The 18022-nt window shown below is 44.8% G+C and overlaps 1 protein-coding gene across 1 annotated transcript in view; it reads right to left on the minus strand.

Moving 5' to 3' along the window:
• PARD6G (par-6 family cell polarity regulator gamma) overlaps nt 1-14910 on the minus strand; it is a 99933-nt gene extending 85023 nt beyond the window's left edge. Inside the window, exon 1 of the mRNA XM_075585564.1 lies at nt 14520-14910. Within this exon, the coding sequence (XP_075441679.1) occupies nt 14520-14591 (72 nt within the window). The 5' untranslated portion in view covers nt 14592-14910. The remainder of the gene's footprint in view (nt 1-14519) is intronic.
• Between the last annotated feature and the right edge of the window lie 3112 nt (nt 14911-18022).

An 18022-nucleotide genomic window follows, 5' to 3' on the forward strand; every position in this document is an offset into this window, starting at 1 on the left:
GGCTCGGCCAATGAGGGTGAACCGCTCACGTGACGTCATGGCCACACCTCCGCCGCTTCCCGTTTGCCTACTGCATGTTTCGCGCACATGCCGCCACTATAATCGCGGCCTTATAGAGCAGCAATATGGGCTGGGTGTTTTTTAAAAAAATTTTTATAGGGTTAGGGGGTTTAAAAGATCAGGATCCCCAGAACCGTGCAGGTCTCCCAGTGCTGATCCAGGAACCTCCTTGAGATATTGCTCCTTTTGATTCATTTGGGGGTGGGGGGAGAGGAGCTGCTTTAACCTTTTCAGTGCTGGGGTTCAGAGTGGCGCTGGACCCGTGGCCCTTCAGCGGCATGACATCGCTCCTGGAGGGATCACATGACATGCTTGTCCCTGGATACAGGAAGCGAGAGTGGAAGGAGCAGCCAGCCCGGTCACCCCCCCCAAAAAACTAGCGTCTGCCCATGGACGTACCTGGCACTCTATGAGGGCCCCGAGAAAGGGTTAAGGAACGTGCAGACTTTGCCCTTTACCAAAACGTTGTCCAACCAACGGGGTCAAATAGATTTAAATATATATATATTTTGTAAGCAACTTCTCAATGTCACTGCCTTCCTTAGACAAGATGCAACCTCTCTGAGAGTAGCAGTTTGACGTATTTTTATCTTGTGGGCAAAACAACAACAATAAAAAATAAATAAAAAAGGTTTTATAATTCTAGCTTCTATTTGTTTGATGAACAATGGCTTTATAATCACTTTGCGCACACAACCCCCGCCCCCCCCTCCCCCCTTACTTATAGCTTTGAGGACTGACAGTCTTATCCCCAAAAGACATTAGGTGAACATTAGAAAAACCCTCCAAGCCTTTGGTTTACCAAGGAAAAGTTAAAGCAGCAATTCTGGTTGGTCTGTTTCTTTTCTACATGAATCAGGGAGTCACCTGGAGTTAATTGGTGATCCCCCAACACCTGGGACAGGTGTTCCTAGGAACGCCTGGTGTCCCCGGGCACCCCTAAAGGGTTCTCTTTCATTTTCAGGTCATTTGAAAATAGAACCAAATACATAAGAATTTACAATGCATTGGGGCTCTGTACAATGCATCTGATCTCAGACGCGCTATTAGAGAGGGTTGGGGCTCCTTACAATTAATCTGGTCTCAGACGCACTATTAGAGAGGGTTGGGGCTCCTTACAATTAATCTGGTCTCAGACGCACTATTAGAGAGGGTTGGGGTTCCTTACAATTAATCTGGTCTCAGACGCACTATTAGAGAGGGTTGGGGTTCCTTACAATTAATCTGGTCTCAGACGCACTATTAAAGAGGGTTGGGGTTCCTTACAATTAATCTGGTCTCAGACGTGCTATTAGAGAGGGTTGGGGCTCTGTACAATGCATCTGATCTCAGGCGCACTATTAGAGAGGGTTGGGGTTCCTTACAATTAATCTGGTCTCAGACGCGCTATTAGAGAGGGTTGGGGCTCTGTACAATGCATCTGATCTCAGGCGCACTATTAGAGAGGGTTGGGGTTCCTTACAATTAATCTGGTCTCAGACGCGCTATTAGAGAGGGTTGGGGTTCCTTACAATTAATCTGGTCTCAGACGCGCTATTAGAGAGGGTCGGGGTTACGCAGAATTTCACACTATAATTATACGGTTCCATTACCAAAAAAACTGCTTTAAACCGTTACTTATTAATTTCAAGTGAAAAACAAATGTTTTTTTTCTTGCCATTATCTTTGTGTCCTACATCCCTATCAGACACTTACTGTTCTACACTCTTAACTGTAACTAGTGATGTCAGTGCAATTACTTTACAAAAAAACAAAACAAAAGGGAGCAAGATTTACACTGTTATTATTAAATAGATTACATAGAGGATTGCAAAAAGTCTCCATAGTATTTGGGGACGATGGAAACACTGAAGGTTAAATAATAATAATAATAATAATAATAATAAAATACTACAATTCTTATATTTGTCCGATTTCTCAAAAAGGTGCCCGTTACTAATGTTTTGCCCTTTCAGTGACCGGTGGATCAGAAAGGCATTGCATGGCTGCTCCCTCTGGCACGGAATTGGTTAATCCAAACATGTCACTGCCATAAGGTCACTTTGGTCCCAGGCAGACCAAGATCCACAGGAGACAAAAAAGGACACAAAAGGTGTGGTAGGTATTCTGCTGTGTAAAAGGAACAACTGATTGACCCAAACAGTAAACCCATCCTGGATGAACAAGACTAACCTACAAATAGTTACAATTCAATTGCCTGCTAATGTCTCAGAAATTCATGTAGGATCCGAAAGCAGCTCACTCCCAAACATGAGCGCCACCACGGACTGACCCCCTAGCCGTGCAATGTAACGGGAAGCTCATCCCCGGTGTGTTAACCTTGCTCGTTTGGCACTTATTCTGCAAGGTGAGAGCAGCGCCGATCTGCCGCTATCGCACGGGAAGCCCTGCTGAACATCTGGACGCGCGCTTGGGCCGGTTCGGAAGGTCGGCTCGCGTGTTTGTAAAAGCCGTCATTATCGGGCTGTGTCGCGCACATTATTACATTTATACAAAAATAGCTAGAAAAGTGTATTCGCTCCGATTTTTGCTTCAATACGATTTTGCTTTTTGTAGGTTTCATGGTGAGCAGCTTCACTGCTGGAGTATTGCATTACAATATGATACGGGCCCCTCTGACAGTGAAGGGTTAAAGCAGCAATATGACTTTGCAAATATATACTGTATATGCAAAGCATGTGACAATGTATCTGTCAAAATCCTGACTGTATGCCTAACATAATAGCCGCTTCAGTCAGTAACTCAGCAGCTACAATGTATACTTATATTACTAAGGTAACATTATCTATTGTTACACTTTACAGCTCAAACAGCTGGGAACATTTGCAAAAAATGATCCCAAAACAGGAAAGTGTTACAAAGATCTTGCTTTGGAGGTGGACTAAAGCCTGCTATAGAAATCAAAGGATGCTTTAAAAAGGAGCAATCAAAGCAATGCTCTACATTTTTTTTTAAAATAAATCAGTTCTGTAGTATTAGACAATACCTGCTTTTCTTTTTTTTTTTTTAATTAAACTCTTCAATGCCATTTTTAATGAGTTTTAATATACTGAGCATTCTTTGATTTCTATAGCAGATTTAGCCCTCCTCCCCAGCAGTGCAAGATCTTTGCAACGCTTTCCTGTTTGTGATCATTTGTTGCCAATATTCCCAGCAGTTTCAGCTGCAAACTTATAACAATAGATAATGTAACCTAAGTAATATAAGAATACTTTGTAGCTGTTACACTGACTGAAGGATTGATTTGAAATGGAAAAGGCAGCCATTGAGTGACCCCTGGGAAAGCATTATCTTTGCTGATCAAGAACGGGAGAACGAATCGATCTGCAGCTTAGGTAATTAGTTTTCAATAAAAATAAGCAAAGGCTGCATATAATAAAACAAACAACATTTTACCTGCTTGGATTGCATCTTCAAAAAAATGGCATCAAGAGTTGAACAAAACAAACAAACAAAACACCCATTATCAATAATAATACAGAAATATAAATATATACACACACACACACACACACACACGTTTTGCTGCTTTAAGCTATTACAATTGACAATCGCTGTAGTTAGAGGAAGAGTATAGAGTATAATTCAGGAGACTACAAAAAGATAGACACCAATGGTGTGTGTGAGGGAGAGAGAGCATCACAGTGTAAATCAGTGGTACAAAAATAAAATAAAACTCTTAAGATGTATAAATACTAGAAAGATGGAGGCACACAAGTAGTGTTTGCAATATAAATTAAATGACAGTTACTTCATAGCAAAACGTTACATTAACTCTGACTTTTGCTATGAAGTCAATTTCAGCAATTACTGTATATTGCAAACACTACTTGTGTGCCTCCATCTTTCTAATGTTTTTTTTATATATACCATTTATATACCCTTATTTGGAGCACAGGGGCATTGATGGGTTAGGCTGCACCTACAGTATAGTGCCGGCGACGCGACGTAGCAGGCAAAACAAATGTATTGCTGCCGTTGCGTGCGCTTATAGTAGAAGCGACGCGACAGCTTGGTCGCGATCGCTGGAAGTCAAGTCAATTTGATTTTCCAGCGACCGCAGCGTGACCGTCGCTGTCACTATAAACACAGCCTTAGCCAGCACAAAGATGTTGTCTTTTGTATAATTTTTTAGACAGTAGGAGTGCCTCTGGATATCCTTCTATTATTGGTATATATTTATTGCATGATCTCAACTAATGCCTCAAAATGAATAGAAATCCCCAGAGCGGGTTGGGACCTGACCAATAACATATCTTGTTTATGCCCAAGTGCCATCTGTATACTAACTGGAACATCATTTAATAAGATTTAAATTTATATAACTTCGCTGAACGTTTATACAAAAAGAGCAGCCAATATTGAAATAAAAACACCTAGATGTAGAACAAATGTTTGCATATTCCAGAGTCATATTTATGGGAATCTTCTATTTACACTGAACTCCACACGTGTCTCTCTCTAGGCTGGTTTAGTTTATAGAAGAGTCACGCACAGCTCCTCCGAGTACAAGCAGTCCTCGTTATCCAACATTTCACTTGACAACGAATGGCATATCCAACCCTTTACAATGCAGCCCTAAGGGCCGTTTTTTCGACGCCGGAATGCGCTATCAGACGCCGGAATGCGCTATCCGACGCCAGAATGCGCTATCCGACGCCAGAATGCGCTATCCGACGCCAGAATGCGCTATCCGACGCCAGAATGCGCTATCCGACGCTCACCACCACTGATTAACATGGGACTCACTTTACAACGGTGTCACTATCCAACGCTACTTCCAGAACGGATTCCGTTGTATAACCGAGGACTGCCTGTACGGCCCTGAAGTGGAGATCCACTATCACATGATAATATTGTTTAAATATTAGTCGTAGGCCTTGAAATTCTACGAAAAAGCCTGAAAACTGCACATTACCAAAGCGAAACAAACATCCTCCTTTTATTAGTCTTCCAGTCTCCTATATATAGACACTGCTCTTGTTGGGTATATGATGCAAGAACAATTTCCTGCACACTATTTGAAAAGAACAAGCCCTCCGAGCATCAAAGGTAACCAATGACAGCGCCTAGTTTAATGGGTTATATATCCTGGTGATTGATGTCTTTTTTTTTTTTTTCCTTAAAAAAAAAAAAAAAATCAGGTAAATCTAAGCATTTATGTCATCAAGGGTTGGGACCAAGGGAGGATGAAACAGTCAACTGAGTCAGCATTTCAGTCTGCTGAAAAGAAGAAAAAAAACATTCATTCCCAAAAATAGGAATTTCACGGCGAGGGTGGTTACACGTGTTGAAGAAAAAAAGACAACAAGATTGGCAAGTCGTTTCCAAGATACTTTATGATTTAGGAATGACCTTTAAATTTATCCCTGTGCTTCACCTGTTAATGAACCCCACAACACTGCAGTACTATCCTATTCAAATTTCAGGGGGACAACTGGAGACTAGTGGGTGTTTCAGGGGTGACAAAACAAAGCTACCATTTAAAAACGTGTGCTCGGCAGCTGCGGACTACAAAACAGGGGCAACAGCAGTACATAGATTGCAGCATGTCACGGTCAGCAGCTGCTCAGCAGTGCAACCGGACAGCTCTTCGAGCGATTCCCAGCCTAAGTGAAAGTAGAGCTAGGCGGGAGACAAAGGGACTTATTCAACAAAGTGCAATAATGTATGTCAACTCTCGTAGACTTGATTAGGCGGCGTCCATGCTGCAGAAAACCGCACGGAGGTGTCCGCATGTGGCGCGATCATATTGCCTTAAGGTATTAAATCGTGCCCATAAACCGCGCGGGCGACAGCAGATGGGGGGGGGGGGGGGGGGCAAGTGTTGCGCAAGGAATCAGTTGAAACTGATTTCTCGGCGCAACGGGCAGGTCACATGAGCTGTTCGCCCAATGAGGGCGAACCAGCTCCGTGATGTCGCAGACACGCCCCCGATGGCGCATCTACCATGCCCTGAAAACGCACCCGCTTCACGCGGGATGATGTCACGCACGCCTCTGCGCGGGTGAAGGCTGTATGGATGCAGCCTTAGGCAAGGTCCTCAGTACATTCTGCAGCGCAGGAACACGTACCGTCTGTCGATATGACCGTGCCCACTACTTGACCTGGCGCGCAATTTGCCGCCGCGTTGCTCAACAGATTTTTCCAAAGACAACAAAACTGTGTTCAGAAGTAGCAACAGCATCACCTGGGTCCGTGAGAACCAATCCTATGGCAGACTACCCAAGCCGACAAGAGCGGAGGAAATAGCAGCCATTCAGAGCGCAGAATCTTCAGCTTGCTGCTGTCGAAGAGGATGTTACTTTTTGGCCACGCCCCCTCGACGCAAAGACCAGAGGCGAGATCGCAGTTTCCACACGTGCACAAGCGCTATCACCCCGCCTGGTGCGCATGCTACAGAGAAGACTGGGGCCGTAGCGGCACTATAGCACGTTATTGAGTAAGCCCAAAAGTCTCCCTCATCCATCCGCAGGGTTTGCAGTTAAGCTAGGAGTACTGGAAACAGTCCTTAAAGTGACATCTTTACACCTAGGGTGGTACACGATATTGCGCATTGCAATTGGTATATGGTGATTCTTCCTATAAATCAAATGTTGTTGGTCTCCCATTGTACCTCAAAAAAAGGTATCCACAATGCAATCCATACTTTGTTTTGAAAACTGTATTTTATAAACTATAGGAGTTAGGAAACAGAACATGAAAACATATATTTTTGTTAAAATGCAGAACTCCAGAGATGGCTCTGTTATTTTTACATTATGGGGGATAGGAAAACAAAATAGCTATCTTGAGCCTTGGAGAACAAAGTGCATTGCTGCATTCTGACTGCAAGCACATAAATATGATAGGAGAAATGTAACACCTAATAATAAAAAACAACAGGTGATAATGTAAGAGTACTTGCTGCAAACAATAAGAAAAATGGTTTCAAAAGTCAGAGCCTCTTAAAGTCGTGCAAATAATTAAAAATAAATAAATAAAAAAACCACGCTCATGGAAGGCGAAGTAGTTAAAGGTTCCTAGGTGTGCGGCTAAGATGTCAGACCGATAGGAGGTGGTGCCGGTTACAAGAACTGTCCCTCCACTTTGAACTGGTATGTGTCAAGCAATCAAAAGGAAGATCTGGCTAGCTTATCCTAGGAGCATGAAAAGGGGAAGGGTGAAGTGCTGCAAGACAAGTGCAATGAGACCACCGGTGCAGCATTCCCTCTGCAAGAGATCAATCCTTTCAGGAGGTAGAGATTATCAAGTTGTCTTCCATTGTTAGGCTAAGGCCCCGCTCCCAGAGTCAGCGCACCCGCACTGCTGACAGGCGGTGCGCTGAGATACACAGACCGCGATATGCGGTCTGTAGGGAGCGGGAGGTGGGCGGGTGGTGGGCGGTTTGACAGGGAGGGGGGGCGTGGCTTGAGCAGAGGGACCCGCTACTCTCCCCCCCCTCCCTCCACGGGCTCGGGCTGGAGCTGGAGCTTCGGTAAGTATTAAACACACACACACGCAGGCACTCATACATACATACACACACACACACACACACAGGCAGGCACTCACGCACTCATACACACACACGCGCGCACACACAGGCAGGCACTCACGCACTCATACACACACACACGCGCGCACACACAGGCAGGCACTCACGCACTCATACACACACACACACACAGAGGCAGGCACTCACGCACTCGGGCACACACATACACACACAGACAGACAGGCACGCACACACACAGACACACACACAGAGAAAGGCACTCACCTGCTTTCACTCCACACTCCTCCCCGCTCCCCGAAGCCTCTCCTCCTCCCGAAGCCTCCCCTCCCCATTGGCTCACAGCCACACCACGTGACGCGTCAACGCTAGGAAACACCATTCTCTGGTGTCTCCAGCGGCTGACGCGCGACAGCGTGTAGTCAGCTGTGCCGCCAGTGGGGACCGGGACCGGCTCGCGAGGATTCCCCTGCTGGTGGGGAACTCGCTACATTGCCGCCCGCGCCAACGAGCGCAGCGGGACCGAGGCCTTATAGTGGGGCAAGCAAGCCAACAGAAACACCCTGCTCTCTTCAGCAGGCAAAATGAAGGTGCTATCGCAAAGCTGTTACCTTCCTTAGGAGCAGTTTTAGACAGCGGTAAATATTATTATATTACTGTCATTACACAATACGATTTGTGTTGTGAAAGTACCCAAGAGGGGAGAAAAGATGAGAAATAAAAACGCTTCCCATAATATTTTTTTGTATGCTGTTAAAAGCGCACTGCATTGTACATACAGTAGGACAAAGAATGCGAAATCCCTGCAGGTCTTACAGCTTAATATGTGATACAGCAAAGATAAAGCACACTTATGAGCACGTTTGCATATCCTTGCCCCATAATCACAGAGCATACCACACTTCCACCGCAGCAAAGGATTCTGGGTAGTGACATGCAAAGAGGCCTCAGTGTGTTCATTTTTTTAAAATCAACTTTAAGATGGATCCCTCTAACTGTTATGCTTGTTGAATCGTTGATGAAATACATCTAAAAAAGGAAGCAATTAAGTTAAACCAATATACAACCTACTATCCTGCACTTCTATTTCTACTCAAGAAATGCAAGACTTTTTATGATGCGTTGAAAATAGAGAATGAATGACACACACACACACACACACACACACACACACACACACACACACACACACACACACACACTGCATTATTATGTTGGTATTCACAGTAGCACAGCAATAGTGTCACTTTTAGCTGCACATTACCTAATATGAGCCATCTGAAAGCATTCAACTGCTACAGTTACCAACCTGTGCAACACCAAACAACTAACCTATTCAGATGGAGGTCACAAAAGATATATAGCATTCATTTTGCTATCAAATTAAAACATTGTTGGATGATAAATTAAGTGTGGGATTCATGTGAAAAGGTTAAGACAAAAGGCAATGTGTTAAAATACAAACATACTTCAAACCAATAGGACTGGGACTAAGGAAACAGGAACCATTATGTAAACAGAGTTGCAACACCGTGTCACGGCACAGATCTACTGTCAATCCTGTGACGCTGTTAAATAGTGATGCTGCAGCCCTACGAACAACAGGGTTTGGTCTGCATAGACCTGGAGTTACTAGACCTGTAAGACTTCTATTCACAAACTCATCCATATCATCCCTGGAGCATTCTAATACAATAAAAGCAGCCCTAAAACAGACCAAAAACCCTTTCAAAAGTTAAACCCTGGTGGCGTGGCCAAGACTCGGAGCTGAGCAGTCGCAAGCCAGCCCAGCTCCCCAGAAGCGTATCATCTAAGTCAGTAAAACGCCTAATAAAACTATATCCTCAGCTCCAGAAGAGGGTGACTGGTTCACCGTGGCCCAAAATACCCCGCGGTCTGAACGTGGGACCCTCCGGGGGACGGATCGTGGCGTGACTCTGCAAGAGAAATCTCTCGGCAATACCTCTCAGACACTTCCAAGATGGCCACCAGACATATGTGGTCGGCCTGATCCGAGCACCTCGGGCGCGATTAACTAAACCGGCACCAGCGGGAGGGTTCCAACAGCATCTGCGGTGCCCAGAAAGACTCCGGTGCCGACTAAGACAGGAGCTCCAGGTGTGCAGAAGCCAGGGGACTCAGACGGAATCGCGGCTCACAGCTTCATCCCAAACCACCAGCCTAGCGTCAGAGGGTCCGGACGAGGGGTAAGGCGCCATGAGGCAGGGAGCAGAGGAGGGCTGCCCGGCGGGAATACCCAACTCGGGGCAGAAAAGGGCCCCAGGCTGTCTGCTGCTGGTCGGCATCAAAGGGCAATATCTATTCCTCCCCTTATCTGTGAGTAAAAGAGGACGGAAAAGCCAATCTAACAATCAAATCACATTGATTGCAAAACTACGATCCCTCTTAAAGGAACAAGTACCACTCCACAAAAAGAGCTGTTGGCACAGAAAAGCCAAATTAGAGCTGTTTCAAAGGGAGATTTGAGACCCGAGGGCCGCAGCACCCCAGATTCCATCCTTAATCTACGAAAGCAATTCGGCTCGGCCTAACCTTCGAAAATAAATCGCATCTCGTGCAAATTACATCTACCATGGCCTCGAAAGCAGTTAAAACCCTCAAAAAGAAAAAGAACCAGAGTGAGTTCCGAGATTACTTTAAAAATTATGGTCGGCCGACACCTCAACAGGAGGAGTTGGAAGTGAGCCCCCCCTCGCCCCGGGGTACACTTAGACTCATCGGTGAATATCGAACATCTTTCCACAAAGAATGATCTACTTATTTTTTATAATAAAATTGAAACACTTATGCAAACAGCAGTGAAGGATCTTAAAAAGGAGATATCTTCCCTTGGGGAACGTACTAGCTCCTTAGAATCTAAGATCGACGCCACAGCCACTCGGCAATCTCTGATGGACGTAGAGCTCCAGGAAGATAAATCCCAACTTCTAGACATCAAAGATAACCAGGAGGATGCGGAGAACAGAGAGCACCATAATAATCTCCGAATTCACGGGATCCCAGAATCTTTAATGGACATTGAGGGGTTCATGGGCAAATGGCTAACTTCGGCCCTACTTGATGCTACAAAAAGGAGTCTCTTACCCTGGACAGATGACAGAGCGCATTAAGATCAAAACCCCAACCAGGAGACAGACCAAGGGACATGGTGTTGAGATTCCACTTTTTCAAAACAAAGGAAGCATTCAACACAGTGATGAAAGGATCCAGAGTCCTCAAGTTCCAAAACATACCCCTACAGGTATACGCAGACCTTGCGTCTTCCACACTCGCAAAAAGAAAAAATCTCCGAGAGGTGACGGCCAAATTAAGAGACCACAATATCAAATACAGATGGACAATCCTTTTTGGACTCACAGTAATTAAAGACAGGAGACCACAAGACTGAGGAACCCAGACGACGGTGAAGCCTTCCTCGAACATCTAGGCCCGAGTTCCTGTTTATCCGGACCTGAATCAAGAGGCGGGAGCCCTCTGGCCAAGGATCCATCTCGATCCACGACTCCCTTGAGAAGATCTCTGACGCAGATTCCTCGGTGAAGTAGACTCCCAAAGTTAAGACCAAACCACAAGCTGAACTATAGATCCAATTGTCTGTCCGGAGTAATTAGTGTGTTATGTTGGCTGAATCTTGGTCCACTACCCCCAATATAGCTGTATCAAAGAAGACACAGTTGCCCTTTTTTTCTGTTTGCCCCCATCCCCAGATTTTATTCCCAAGGGCAGGTGATCAGGACCGTCTCTCCGGAGAGACATCCATGCGCACTCTTTATTTTTCTCTCAGTTTTCCCCCTTCCCCCCGATTTAGTTACTTTCTCCGTTCCTCCCATACCCGCTAGTCCAGAATAGCCAGCAGCTGACGAGAATGTCAGATGGTCAGAGACACAGTCTAAAAATTGGTTCTATAAAATGTTGGATGTGGTGGGCCTATCCCGTAAGGTCATTTTTGGGACTTGCGCTCAAGTTTAATGTGTAGTACCAACCTAAAAAGGAGGTAAACGGTAAAGCCGGATGTTATGGAGAATGGAGCAGATATGCCCTTTAAATTTGAAACCTATTTAAGCCCCCTAGCCGATCCAAGCTACCTAGACAGACTCTACAATGATGTGAAAAGGTCTAAACTTTAGCTATAATCTATGTTCCGAATTAAAATTATTCAAAATCTCTCAATTTACCTCCACTACACTAGAATTTATTTTTAGTCTTTGTTTTCCACAATCCAGACCCTTTAAAAATGTATCCCCATTAAGAGACTCAGAAGACATCCTATACAGACATCTCACTCCAAGTTATAACTTTGCTAAATATTATGACGTGTGGATCTGCAACTGTGTTGTTTCTCCCCCTACTCTTCCTTTTTGTTGTTGCCCACCCCTACCCCCCTTTCCCACAATATTTTCCCGAAAAGGTTCTCTCTGTATTTCTCGCCAAAATCTGTTTATATATATTTTTGCGCTGTTCCTCCCCCTAATCCCTCTCTTGTTTTATGTATCCACCCCCTCCCTCTCCCCTGTAATACCTACCCTCTAATGATTTATATCTGTATATCTTCACCTGAAAAACTAATAAAAAAATTTAAGCTGGGGGAAAAAAAAAAGTTGAACCCTTTGGCTCACAGAGGCAGATAGTAATGTGTTAGTGACGGTCAGGAAAGGGGTTAATAAGATATTGGCTTTTTTTTTTAGAATTGCCAGGAAACTTAATAAAAAGCATTTCTGTATTTAAATGTAGGTGCATTTGATGTGGAAATAGTTCCTCTTAAACATACAAACATCTCTTTATTTGATTCTCCTTTGTTCATTGTAAGCACCTTGAAGCAGAGACATCTTTAATAATGTATAATTTCGGTAATATGTTTTTGCTGCGCACCACAATATTACTGTGCTACAGACTACGTTAGCACCTTACAAACGATCAAGAAGAATCAATACACAAAAGAATTTATTCGACATATTTAGTTAATACCAGAGATGAAAGCATGATAATACTAAGGGATATATTGAGTGTTATTTTATTTACATACCTACATATCTAGAAAAAGGGATTTGTTTAAAAATAACTCCTTTCCATTTCTAAACACGCATACAGCACATGCAACAGAACTAATTAGGAAATTGGCTATTATTGATACTTATCGTATTAGATGCGACATTTACCTTTTAACGATATTTTGACGAATGGTAAATAGAAACGCTATTACATGGGACATGATTTCACATCTGCCTTACCACACAGAATGACGACTCAAAGAAACATAGCTCTGCCTTGCCAAAAAAAGAAGGAGCCCAAAAAACAGCTCCGAGCCTCAAATGCAAGTCGAAACAAGATAGCACATAAAAGCTTTGCAGATGAGTACATGCAGAACACTGCACTGACTCACAAAGAGGTGTGGAAGGAGGCTGCTAAAAAACTTAGCAAAGCCCAATGTGCGTGCACAGCCTCCCACAGCCCAGAAACAATTGCGAGCTCTGTGGGACCCGGCCAGCATTATCGTAAACAAGTACTGTATATAGCACGAAATACCAGCACTATCTTTATACATGATAGGAACAAACAACACACAGAACCCCAGCAAGCTCGTTTTAGGAACCCCTGAGCCCACACAAAATATAAGTGTCAAAAAGGAGAGCTATTGAGCATTGAGCGTGCATTCATTTGTATTGGTTCTATTAACTCGGTAGTCTACCAAGTAACCAAAGAGTATTAGTTCAGCTGGCACTGAATGGATTACAACTATATTCACCACCATGCCTCAATGTCCAAGTCTTTCCAGCTGTCAACATACAGTGAATGCATCTCTAGACCACAACAAAATGTGTATGCTGTTAACATGGCAGACATCATTTTCAAAGTAGGCAAGCTTTTTAATTACACACACACACACACACACACACACACACACACACACACACACACACACACACACACACACACACACACACACACACACACACACACACACACACACACTTCAGAAAAGACATCAGAAGGGTAGACTTCAGAATTTGGCACAGTCTTAATTAAAGGACCATTTCAGTGAAGTTAAACCCACGCTCAGTTCAGGATCAAAGGGAGCAGCTTAGTTATGGGAATGACACAGTTACAATTTGGCACTTGTGACTGAATGTTTAAGAAGGATCGTGACAGGATCTTTAAAGCGGTGTCACATTTTTGAGGACTTTCCTCTAGCATGGCTGATGGATGTGGACATGGATGAAATAGAAGTGCCTTGATGTTTTAGATTGCTTTTGCTTTTTTTGCTGTACAAAGAAGTAAAATCTACAGACAAAGTGGACAGATCTGCGAATGTGTCTCAATCAGGGCGATATGTCACCTATGGGTGCATCAGTTTGAAAACATTATTAGCATCCGTATTATGTTTATCACTATTGTTGGTGAAATATTTGGCCTTCATTAAGTTGGGGGGGAGAGGGGGGAATTAATTAACAATTACACTCAATAATAATTTGGCATGGCACCAGCATTAAAGTAACTAACAAACTTATTGCATGGTGCAAATGTGTATTCTGTATGGAGAAAGTGTTGAGCAACTGCAGAGCATATTATAGAAAAATCAATCTGGGCCGGTGGGGGGAGGATTGACCCTTTTATTGCTGAAGGGTCTTCTAACTAAACACACAGTGCACTCCGACACCGAAGGGGTTAGGAGGATCACGTCCATGAATTCTTTGGATTCCCCAGCTCACGGCCACACAACAAAAAAAAAAAAAAGAGATGGGGTCGCTGGTAAGTAACCCACAGCAACTCTCACACATGTACACAAGTACCAAGTCCCCAGACATGTCCCAGCCACGTTCGCTCGCACTCCATTCATTTGCAGGACAATACAGTGTGTGGGTGAATAGCACAAGCAGATCACCGCTACTCTCACACACACACACACACACACACACAGCACTGAGTCTGACCAGGGCGATCTCACCTTGCTTTTCACCTCCACGGCGCTGCAATCCAAATACCGCAGAGTCTGGGACTTACTAAAACTCCGATTCATTTTCACGGCTTCTCCCCCCCTCCCCAAAAGCCCACCCACCCAAGCCAAGTTATCCCCAGACTGCACAGGGGGGTGCAGGGATCCGGATCTCTCCAGCTCACACGTCTCGGGCTTGGCAGAGAATGCTCTGTCCTGGGCGGCGCTCTGCCGGGTGTCCCTCGGAATCCCAGGGCTGCTGAGGGTTCCGCTTGCCCGATCCCCGCAGCTCCCCCAGTGAGACGCCTGATCCGCTCACAGCGCCGCCGCCACTACTGTTGCTGCTGCTCCTGTTTGGAATGAGATGATCGTCCCCCAGTTCGGAACGCGCTGACGTCACAATGCGACGTTCTGCACCGGCCGCCGCGCCAAGACTCAGTCAAACAGGCTGACTCCTCCAGCCCCTTCCCATGTGTGCACATGAACAGGCTCTCTGGCCTTGGCAGTGACTCTTTGCATTGTGTTCACCTGTAGTTCATGCTTAGGGATGTGGTTTTGAGGTGAAGTGTCTGATTTAAACCATTTGTTAACCTATTCAACACTGGGACAAACTTATTTTGCACTTAACTTTAGAAAGGATTTTAACATTATATGTATGCTCTAAACACAAAGATTTAGGGTTGTTTTTTTTTGTTTAAAAATGCATTAATTCCAAATGTTACTGATTTTAATGGCCTTTGCTGTTGACATCACTACAGAGGATGTAAGGGTGAAAATAATGTTGTTTTAAAGGGATTCCGACTTTAAACTGTAGAAGAAACCCTTGTAAAGGGATCACTGTCACGGTACCATGAATAGAATGTCAGTGATTCCCAAAAGGGGGGCTTAGGAACTGCTAGGGGTTCATTAGGTGTATTCAAGTGGCTCACCAAATAGAATATTTTTGTGGCTTCCTGAGCCATATGGGAACTGCATACTTAGTAAGGCCCCAACTTCACCTTAGGTGGTATAGCTGTTAATTGTGTAGCCATGCCTAGCTTGGCTACTAATCTACCCTGCCTGACATGTAAATCCTAGTATCTGTGCAGCCAGTGTTAGGCCCAATCCAGGATGGAGGGATGGAAACCTTAATTGGCGAAAAAAGGAGATTGTTGGGTGGATTCATTGCGTGAATTGTGAGCAAATTCTGCCCAAGGAAGAAGTTCTGCCTAATCGTCCTGGGCGTCAGAAATGAAACAGCGGATATACTGCTCAAGTGACCGATTGGTCCTCTTGGTTTGCCCGTTAGTCTGTGGGTGATAGTCCGAAGAGAACTGTAGTGTAATGCGTAGTTTCTTACAAAAAGCTCTCCAAAATGTAGAAACGAATTGCGACCCTCGATCGGAAACTATAGTTTGGGGTGTCCCGTGAAGCCTGAAGATCTCTTTAGTGAAAGTTTCTGACAGTCTGGTGGCGCATGGTAGACCTCTGAGAGGAATAAAGTGTGCCTGTTTTGAAAAGCAGTCTACCACGACCAAGATAGTGTCCATGCCCTTGGATTTGGGTAAATCGACAATAAAGTCCATAGAGAGATGTTTCCAAGGACGATCAGAGATAGGAAGGGGTAGTAAGAGGCCCGGGTGTTTATTGCGGGGCGTCTTGTTTTGAGCGCAGGTAGTACAAGACGACACGAATTTCCTGATGTCCTTGCGCATGCCTGGCCACCAGAAAGTGCGTTCCAAGAGGTCGGTGGTCCTTCTAGTACCAGGATGACCCGCTGTCTTGGATGCGTGCCCCCATTCCATGACTTGCCTGTGGAAATTGGACGGAGTGAAGAGGCGTCCCTCTGGTACCGTAAGGCCCTCAGGGATGTTGCTCTGTCCTTGTGGTGCCTGGCAGAGCGCTGAAGGTGTTTGCGGAGAGAATGCACGCCGGAGGGAGGATAGACTCTGGTTGGTCCTCAGATTTGTCCTCTGCTAAGAACTGCCGGGAGAGTGCGTCCGCCTTAATGTTCTTGGAGCCGGGAATGTAGAATATCACGAAGTTGAAGCGGGTAAAAAACAAAGCCCAACGTGCCTGGCGAGATCCCAAGCGGCGTGCCCCTTCAATATATAGTAAATTCTTATGATCTTTCAAGATGGTGATGGGGGTCACTGTGCCTTCAAGTAGGTGCCTCCATTCTTCCAAGGCCATTTAATAGCGATGAGCTCACGATTCCCCACGTCGTAATTTCTTTCTGCGGCTGAATTTTTTTTTTTAAATGGGCACGGGTGGAGTCTCGTCTGGGGCTCTCTTCTCTGGGAGAGTACCATTCCCTCTCCGACATCGGAGGCGTCTACTTCAAGGGTGAAGGGCAGTGCTGGATTTGGGTGTACCAATATAGGTGCAGAGATGAAGGCTTTCTTTAGTCTCTCAAAGGCTTCAATGGTTTCAATAGACCAGTGGGCCGGATCGGCTCCTGTAGGAGGACATGTGCAGAGGTACACAATGGAGATTGTTGTAAGGTGAAATCATAACAAGGCTTTATTGTGCCTGTCGCTTAAAACACAGCAAAAAATCAACATAAGCGAAATAGTGAGCCAAACTATGGGGGCTCAGGGGTTCCCCAAAAGAGCTTGCTGGGGTTTTGTGTTCTGTTAACCTTTTCTCAGCTGTTTCAGCTGTTGGAGGTTAGTGGCTCCTCCTTCCCAGGTTTTAAGCCCGCCCCTCCCCACTTCCCAAGTTAGTAAGTCCTTTCATTCTACTGAATATAGATCCAATGTGGTCTTTCTCCCTCCTAATAGAGGTAAATGAGAATTTTAATCCCAATCGAGGTATATTAGTATTTTATCTGGTAGTGTTGGGACCTGTGAACTGGGTCATGCCTTGTCGTGGCTCGCAAGCTTACAACGCTTTGGCCAAAGGGTTAAACTAAATGACCCTTTTTCAAGAGAATATATAAGTATTTTACTGTGTATTTCTGTCATGTTGGATGTAGCATTGGGCTTCTCTGTCGTCTGTTGTATACATATGCCACGCTCAATAGCACTCCTTTTTGATACTTATATACATATATATATATATATATATATATATATATATATATATATATATATATATATATATATATATATATTGTAGGGGTTTCCCAAAAGAGCATGCTGGGGTTTTGTGTTTTATTCCCGGTCGCTACCATAGTACCAGGTTGTGAACGCTGTGCCATACTTAAGGAAAAGGAGATCGAACAAACTCTTGAGAAGGGAGGCATTGTTGCCGGCTGGGTTCCACACCTTAACATGACCCGGATGGTCAGTTGCTGAAGAAGGGGAAGCGGGACTGTTCACAGTGGAGGAGGAAAATGAGGTCTACGGTAAGCGGCTGGAGGCTATGACGATATACTGTACTTCAGCGGAGATGTACTGAGGGTCATCGCAATGGCCCCACCGCCTGAAGTAGAACCACTAGTGTGGGTTCTGCCAGTAGTGTGGGTTCTGCCAGGCTGCCCCATATTCACAGCGCTTGGCATGACTTAGCCGGGTGGACTGTGTAGTTCGTGA

The sequence above is a fragment of the Ascaphus truei genome, chromosome 2, assembly GCF_040206685.1.
Source record: "Ascaphus truei isolate aAscTru1 chromosome 2, aAscTru1.hap1, whole genome shotgun sequence".
Classification (NCBI taxonomy): domain Eukaryota; kingdom Metazoa; phylum Chordata; class Amphibia; order Anura; family Ascaphidae; genus Ascaphus; species Ascaphus truei.